At 36.9% G+C, this 7,831-nt stretch overlaps 1 protein-coding gene across 2 annotated transcripts in view; it reads left to right on the forward strand.

The window, feature by feature from the left end:
- The first annotated feature begins 6,801 nt into the window (after positions 1–6,801).
- bbx (BBX high mobility group box domain containing) overlaps positions 6,802–7,831 on the forward strand; it is a 50,914-nt gene continuing 49,884 nt past the window's right edge. Inside the window, exon 1 of one of the 2 annotated variants that reach the window (XM_007540261.2) lies at positions 6,802–6,881. In XM_007540261.2, coding sequence (XP_007540323.1) covers positions 6,868–6,881 — 14 coding nt within the window. In that variant the 5' untranslated portion in view covers positions 6,802–6,867. The remainder of the gene's footprint in view (positions 6,882–7,831) is intronic. The other variant, XM_007540263.2, reaches the window with a different exon arrangement.

Consider the following 7,831-nt stretch of genomic DNA (forward strand, 5'->3'; position numbering starts at 1 on the left):
ATATATATATATAAACAAAATTAAGAATAAAATACTGAACAGTAAAGAGAAAATTACAGCTCAAAATATTGTGCAGTTACCAAAATAACATTATAGGAATTTGCAAATGAGTGTGATAATTAAAAAAAAAAGTCTGCAAAATGTTTCATGTGTATTTGTGCATTAAAAAACAGTTGATTTACAATTTGTGAAAACAAAATGTGCAAATACCAGCAAAGTTGTCATGTAAAATGAGCAAAACTGTGCAAATTACAGTACAAATGCCAGCAGGGATTTACACATTTATTGAGTTTTTAGGGATCAGTGATAGTTACAAAGTCTTAACAGTGGCTATAATGCCCCTTTACACATTTAGGATGCAGCAGTCTGTCACCGAAGTAGCTCTTCAGTTCAGCAACAGCTTCATGCATGGAGTGGGAGATATTGTACATCTGTGATGTTATTTTAGCCAGGCATTCCCAGGCCATAGTCCCTCCAGCGTGTCCTGGGCCTCCCCCGCGGCCTCTTCCCAGTGGGAAGTGCCCGGAACACCTCAGCAGAGAAGCGAACAGTAGGCATCCTAACCAGATGCCCGAGGCACCTCAACTAGCTCCTCTAGACATGAAGTAGCAGCAGCTCTACACTAACCCTCACCCTATCTCTAAGGGACAGCCCAGACACCCTGCGGAGCAACCATTTAGTTTTTGAGAAAACTGAGATTTAGCATGCTTTAAGGACTACTTTAAGTAAGTAATTGAAAACTGAGGTTAAAAAAGCTCAAGTTAATGGGGCAAACTCAAGTTGCATGATTATACATTGTTAGCGTATAACCTTATAAAACATTGTTTGTGCCATAGGCTAGCAGCATGTTTATATCCAAATAGTTTGAAGGATTAAATCCTGAAAAAAAAAAAAAAAAAAAAAAAAAAAACCCTGTTGTGAAATAGATACTCATTATTCAAATTGTTTATCGTGTAACAGATTGGATGTTCTGCTTTGGTGTTTTTACTACTTTTTTGTGGGAAATGTTTGTTTTTGATGTTGATTTCCCTGATCGATAATCTCTGCTCTATCTGCTCGTTGAGCTGTTGTTTGCGGTTGCCATGGCAATGGGTCCGCGTCTAATGCCGACATACAGAGTGAGAAAAGGCGGAATAGAAGTTGTTGGAGCTATTTTTTTCTTTATTTCTTTATCCATTTGAATTTTGTTACTCTTAAATGTCTATTTTTTGGATTATTTGCAGAGTTTATTTGTAGGTTGATAATTGTTGATTTAATTATTTTTTTGTTTGTTTTATTACTTTTCTTATTTATTTTCTAAATTTAGACAGGAAGTAATCTGGGTCGGTCCACTTTCTATAAGTCTAGGGGCCTGGTGAAGGACCAGCATGCATTTGGGTTTGGAGCCGATGGTTTTTACCAGAGCAAGAGAGGTAGCATGAGAACAGAAGAAAGTTTGAGCTCTGTAATTGGTGAAAGAGGAAAATAAATCATCAAGAACAATCAATAAGTTTGGACATTGAACCTTCTTTTGCCTGTGTCGAGAAACTTGACCCCAGTGCCTCAGTAGTGGCTTGATGGAACTTTTATTGGATGTTTGGTTTGGCAAACAATCAGAAGTGGTTTTGTCTAGTTTGGTTCTTCACCTGTTTGTCAGATTTATTGTACCTTTATTGCCGCACACTGCAGCCGTTGCAATTTCTAAAAGTTAAACAAGTGACAAAAACTGAGCTAATCCCCTCTGTTCGTAAAACGTAGAGAGATTACAGTCATCAAACAGCTCCTACAGCATATTTAATCCTTGTGTGTGCAAGGACTGAGGCAAACGTGGAGGACTGTGGCAAATGATATAAGTTTTACGGGTGTGGGGTTGGTTGGACCCCATTTGTAAACAGAAGGGTTAAAATAAAACAATTGACCAATATAAATAGAAATTCACCCATTCTTGCATCTTGACAGAACTAACAGAAACTAAACTGTTTATAGATTTGTATCATGGAGAATCTAATTTCTAATCTTTATTTTAAGTCGTATTTAATAGTATATCTGATAACAAATGATGGCGCTACTAATATTCTTGTGACAGATTTCTGCTGGTCCTGTAATGGAATAGAAAGGTTTTCTGGACACAATGAATCACATAGCGACTAATAGGCGCCAGTGTTGTGGTCAAGACCACCTAACCCAAGACCAAGACAAGACCAAGACCAGAGTGTATCGAGACCGAGACAAGACCAAGACCAGCGCCCCACGCTACATGATACGATAAAATGTGGAATATGATCAAAATTACTTCTCAAATTGATCTGAAAGATCCATATTTCCATAAAAACACCTAGATATTAAATACTTAATAAATTTAACCAATATTAAAAGCAGAATAAACTCTTTCTTCTGCTTTGCTTCCATCTCTGTGCTACGATCCGCGGTGGTCTTGTGCCATCCCTAAAAAGATAACGCCCTGGGTGTTTGTCCATGTTTGTCCATATTGCTCATGTCAGAAACCACTACTGTCTGCACCATTAAACTGCACCATCGAGGTGCCCTGACACTCCACTATGAACACTGACCAAGGAGCAGCAAGCAAGAACTAACCAATCACAATGTTGGGGGGTTTTATGATTTGCACAAAACCTGTAAAGAACCAGACACAAAACCAATGAGGGTTTATGACTTCCTTTGCAAAGGGAGAGATCCACAACCTCTAATCCGCTCAGGATCAAAGATTGGTGAGCTCTACTCTCCTCTGCTTGGGAACTGGCTTTTATTATGATGACCTTTTTCAGTAGAACAATGCTGAGATAACAAAACAGATGGACCCCGTGAGTAGGAAATTACATTATAGGTAACTGGTCAGTCAGTTAGGTAACTGAACACATGTAGATAAAACACTCAAATAAAATGATAAAACAATGATTAGTTGATAAAACAATGATTAGTTTAACCCAACACACAAGACGCTCACCGTGACTGTTTTCACCCTCTCTCCCGCTACATGAAGCCAGGTAGTCTGACACCATGGCAGACTACCATTACAACTGCCACTTTGAACGAAAACAATCAAAGAGCAATGTGCATGCTCTGTCTGCTCTTTCGTTTTTGTGTTTTATCTATTCAATTAAAAAATATCAATATACATAATTAAATAAAATAATGCTAGCTACTGCAGTGTACGCAGAGGATTACAAGAACAAAGAAGAGTGTTCTGTCAGGTCAGCATACACTGTCAGATTGTCATACGCTTAGCACAAACTCACGGCTGTATCTGTCAGACACATCATTACCATATAATTTTATTTAATTAGCAACATAGAATCATGGCGTAGATCATCATACACTTTATTAACAGTTGTATGGCATCCTGACTTAGGTTTTTAATTAGAGCAGTTCTAGTATAAAAGAGATGCAAAAAATGGTGAAAATCGAACTTTGAGTTTTCACAAATCAGAAAAATATTTCACAAATCCCAAATATGATTTTAAATATCCAGCTTGAAGAGAAGAATAATCTAGTCCAGGTTTGAAGTGTCTAGGTGTTGTAGTTTTTAAGCTAGAGTCGATTAAAGATGCGGAAGGTAGTGAAAAATTAGGTGGAATCGCCCTTTAGCTACTGGAAGCTAGAATAGGAAACCAACTTCAGTTTCGTGGCTCATTAGCAGGTATGTTCAGAGCTGAAACAGGTGTTCTGTTTATCTGTGCTACCCGTAAATCCGTCCTAACTTGAAACACCTCTGTGTTTAAAATATTTTTTAACAGGTAGGATATTCTAGTAAAAGGATTAGTGCATACATCTATAACTTTTCATTTTAAACAGGTAGGATATTCAGATGAAGGAATCTTCTTGTGGTTTCTAAATTGTTCCAGTGCTATGCTAAGCATAACTCCTAAGTTTCTACTTCAGTCCCATCACTCAAATAATGTTATCAGATGATATTTAACATTAACACTAACACAATCTGCTATAGTTTTCTGTTTGTAAACATGACGGTAGCAGTTTTGGACGCGTAGCACTGACAGACAGACTTGGCTATCTATGGTAGGAAAATCTGACGAGGTAGCACTGATAGTCAGAACACCATCTGAGTTAACATTGCTGAGTCGTTTTCTTGCAGTTTTTGGCTTTAGATGGCATAATGGGGAGAGTGGCTGTGCTGAACTGGTGGCTTGATCTATTCAATCAAGCCACCGGTCTTCATGTTTCTGTCTCTATACATACAATAAATTGACATATTGGCTGACATTTTTTTTTCCTTCATTAATATGTCATGTTGGTGCCTGAAGATGTAATGATGACTTCAACACATTTCTTATAAAGGTTGGCACCACTTTTAATGCTGTCCACTGCTGTAAGCTGACTAATTTCTGTAATATCTAATGATTATGTGACACTTAATGTCTGAGTTGTGTTCATGGTAATTATTTCAGACTTTTTTATGCTTTATGTTGTGGTGAAAAATTCTCTCCAGGCTAAATCGGGTGGACAGAGTATTTTGAATGAATATGATGGTGACACACACAGAGGTGGGTCTGGTTAGTTTTGCTCACACTTCTCTTTAAAATATTTATTTATTATCCTAATGTCTGCTTTTTTCCTGTTTTTCCTCCAGGCTCGGAAAAACTGGCATTCTTCTGTTGGTTCACCTGCTTCTTCCTACGTCCAAAGGCCACAAGAAGTATGCCAAATCAGTTCATGTCAAACTGTAGACCATGTTGTCAGATATGTGCAGGTATGTGGTTATTCTAATGATCCTACTTCTTTGTAGAAGCACTTCCTCATTGGCATAGTTTGCTATTTGAATGTAGCTGTTCTATATATTGTTAATAATTTTTATTATTCATCTTCTTAGCATTTTGTCAAAGATGGGAGCCAGTGTTGAAGCCTTCCTCATTGGCATGGAACCAGGGCAGCCCTTCCTCCTGCATGTTAGTGAAAACAAGAGCAGCACCAAAGACCAAAGATCACCATCAGTGATCACAAGACCATCCCTGACCATCAAAAGATGGTGCTTTCAATCCACTTTCAAAGCACAACTTTACCCTCAGCGTAAAGAACCATAAATTCCTCTACAATTTTTGTACATTAATCCAACCTACAGTTTTCAACATTGATGGGACCTTTGCACGATATGTGAAGTGATGCTTTTATTTTTACTTTTATTTTGCCTGACAGAGTGGATACTCCTTATTATGATCATTTAAATGCATACTGTATCAATAAGAGGATTCATTTCATGTTCTTCCAATTGAGGACTTTGTTTATTTCAGTCCCTCTGGCAAGCTGTTTCCTGAGATATGTGGGAAAGAAAACAAAGCAGATTGCCATACTGTATGACCTTTGTTGTAAATTGCTTTCAGTGCTGTTTTATGTTGTTCTTGTTTTGAAACACAAGTAGATTCAAACTGCAACTTGTGTTGGGTTTTTTGTAAATTCAAGTGGCATCTAATGTTTTTTAAAGTGAATTTTTGGATTATTGACTGCCAGTAGTATTATTTTAAAGGTTGTATTGGCTCTAGTGCCCTTTATTTGATAGTGAATTGACAGGAAAATGGGTAATGAGAGAATGGGGAAAACATGCGGCCACCAGTCCCGGACGTGAACCTGCAACAGCCATATTGAGGACTAATATCTCCATATGTGGGCTGTGCTTAACCTCTGCGCCACCACAGAACACCCTACCAGTAGTATTTTAAATTTTATATTTCTATGTTGATCTACATTTAACACTACTGGGTTAAATGAACACATTCATAGTGTTAACTTTTGACACTACACGCTAGTGTTAGGTAAATCAACACTGATGTGTGTTAAATTTCAACTCTATCACAAATAACACTTTCATAAGTGTTATTTTAACACGATCAAGAGTGGACCAATATAGACACTTTCAAAGTGTTAATTCAACTCCCTAAGAGTTTAAATTTGCTGTGTAGAGCTTACTATTCATAAAGAGGAGGTAACTGATGAGGTTCCATTTTCAAGTATATATCCATAGCTTCTATGTTCACTGAAAAAATAGTACTGATTGATATTTGAATGATTCATTTGAAACACCTTGAGAACTTCCCAACAACTGTAATAATCTAGTATGCATAACATCTCTATAAGCAGCAATCAGTGTGACATGATTGTCACTTTGTTGTAAAAATGTTTCATTGTAAAATCTTTTAAATTGTAAAATTATAAAAACTGTAAAATTTCATTGTACATTTTTTGCATTGTCTGTTTATTAGGCAAATAATTTGAATATTGTTTGAGTTAAATAACCAATAAAATGTGAAATCCATATGGCTGGCTAGCTGCAAATAAAGAGAAAGTATTTTACATCAATTTATTAAACGGTTATTTTTTTATCACTGTGATTTGTGTGTGAACAGTGCAAACATGCTGAAATCGATTGTTAAATTGGTCTGGCGAAGACCAGATTTAACTCAGTCTGGAATCTCTCCGAAAACATATTACTCTTCACGGATAAAACAAAGGACAATAATAAAATCCTAGGTTTGATTAAACAGACCCCTGAGGACTCCAGCAAACCTCAAATAGTTCAGTGACAGTGTCAGCAGTGTCTGTGAAACACATGCACAATTTAAGTTGCACAGTAAAAATAAAAGGAGTATTGCTGATGAAATGATCAGTACAACTGACAGACGATGTTTTTCATTAGAAACTACCTTTGCTGGGCCGAACCAAGACTGCTGAACCAAAATGCAATTATGGCAATTTAACGAAGCTTTCCATTGGCTCAGTCAAGCTGTCTATTAACACGAGTGTCCAATCATATGCAATGTTGCATGGTTGGGTTGGGTTTTCTTACTGTGCACAGTAAAACAGTTGATAATTTTCTAACCTTTTAGAGCTTTGTAGGAATTGAACGTCTGACCTTATCGCATGAATTGTTACAGGTACGTACTGCTGCACAAATGGTTCAAATGTGCCTCACACTGCAACACTACTATCTCTGCGGCTGCAAAGCGTCAAAGAGCCAGGAAGCTTGGAGTAAGTAATCAGTCAGATAGGAGCTGCAATCATTCGTTCCGATGTTTTTCAGGGGGTACCTTTGGCATTTCGGTAACGATTGTCAGCGTTAGAAGGCTAAGATCTAAAGTTAAGTCAGGGATGTGGTTGGAGGCCAGCCCCGTCTGGTTAGGAGCACTTTCAGCCGGGGGAGGGGAGAGCCCACTTCAACATTTTCTCCTTGCTTGTGGAAAACCGAAAGTAACTTTAGCTGCATGATGTGATTGAACAAGTGCATTTCTAGACAGAATCAACTTCATACGGTGCTATTTTGTGTGCTGTAACTCGTTAAATGTGTCATCTTAGCGGATAACAGTGTTCATCTCTGAAACGCTGCGTTTCCGTGCTCCCTGTACAAGCAACACAGAGCAGAAAGGGTCACATCCGGTTTACATGTTTAAATAAAGGTCTTAGATTTTAAAATAACCAGTCCATACAGTACTGTCAGAAAACCAACTTCCATGCTGTATTTTCATATAAATCTTATTTATTTGTTTTTAATTTTTAATAATAGTAATACTTTATTTATATAACACTTTATTTAAACAAATATTACTTATTAAAAAATACATTAAAACAACTTCATAAATGACAAAAATATACCAAATCAATTAAAATACATAACATTATAAGACAAAATGAAATACAAATATATTAAAAAGTCATATTTTAAAAGCACTGTTATGCAAGTAAGTTTTAACTAATGATTTAATAAGATAATGAAGAGATGATGAATTATTAAATAAGATAATGAAGAGGCCTGTCTAATATTTTGAGGAAGAGCATTCCACAAACTAGGAGCCCTGTCCATGTAAGCCATTCCTCTTTCTGTCACCAG

The sequence above is a fragment of the Poecilia formosa genome, unplaced genomic scaffold (genome assembly GCF_000485575.1).
Source record: "Poecilia formosa unplaced genomic scaffold, Poecilia_formosa-5.1.2 Scaffold530, whole genome shotgun sequence".
NCBI classification, from domain to species: domain Eukaryota; kingdom Metazoa; phylum Chordata; class Actinopteri; order Cyprinodontiformes; family Poeciliidae; genus Poecilia; species Poecilia formosa.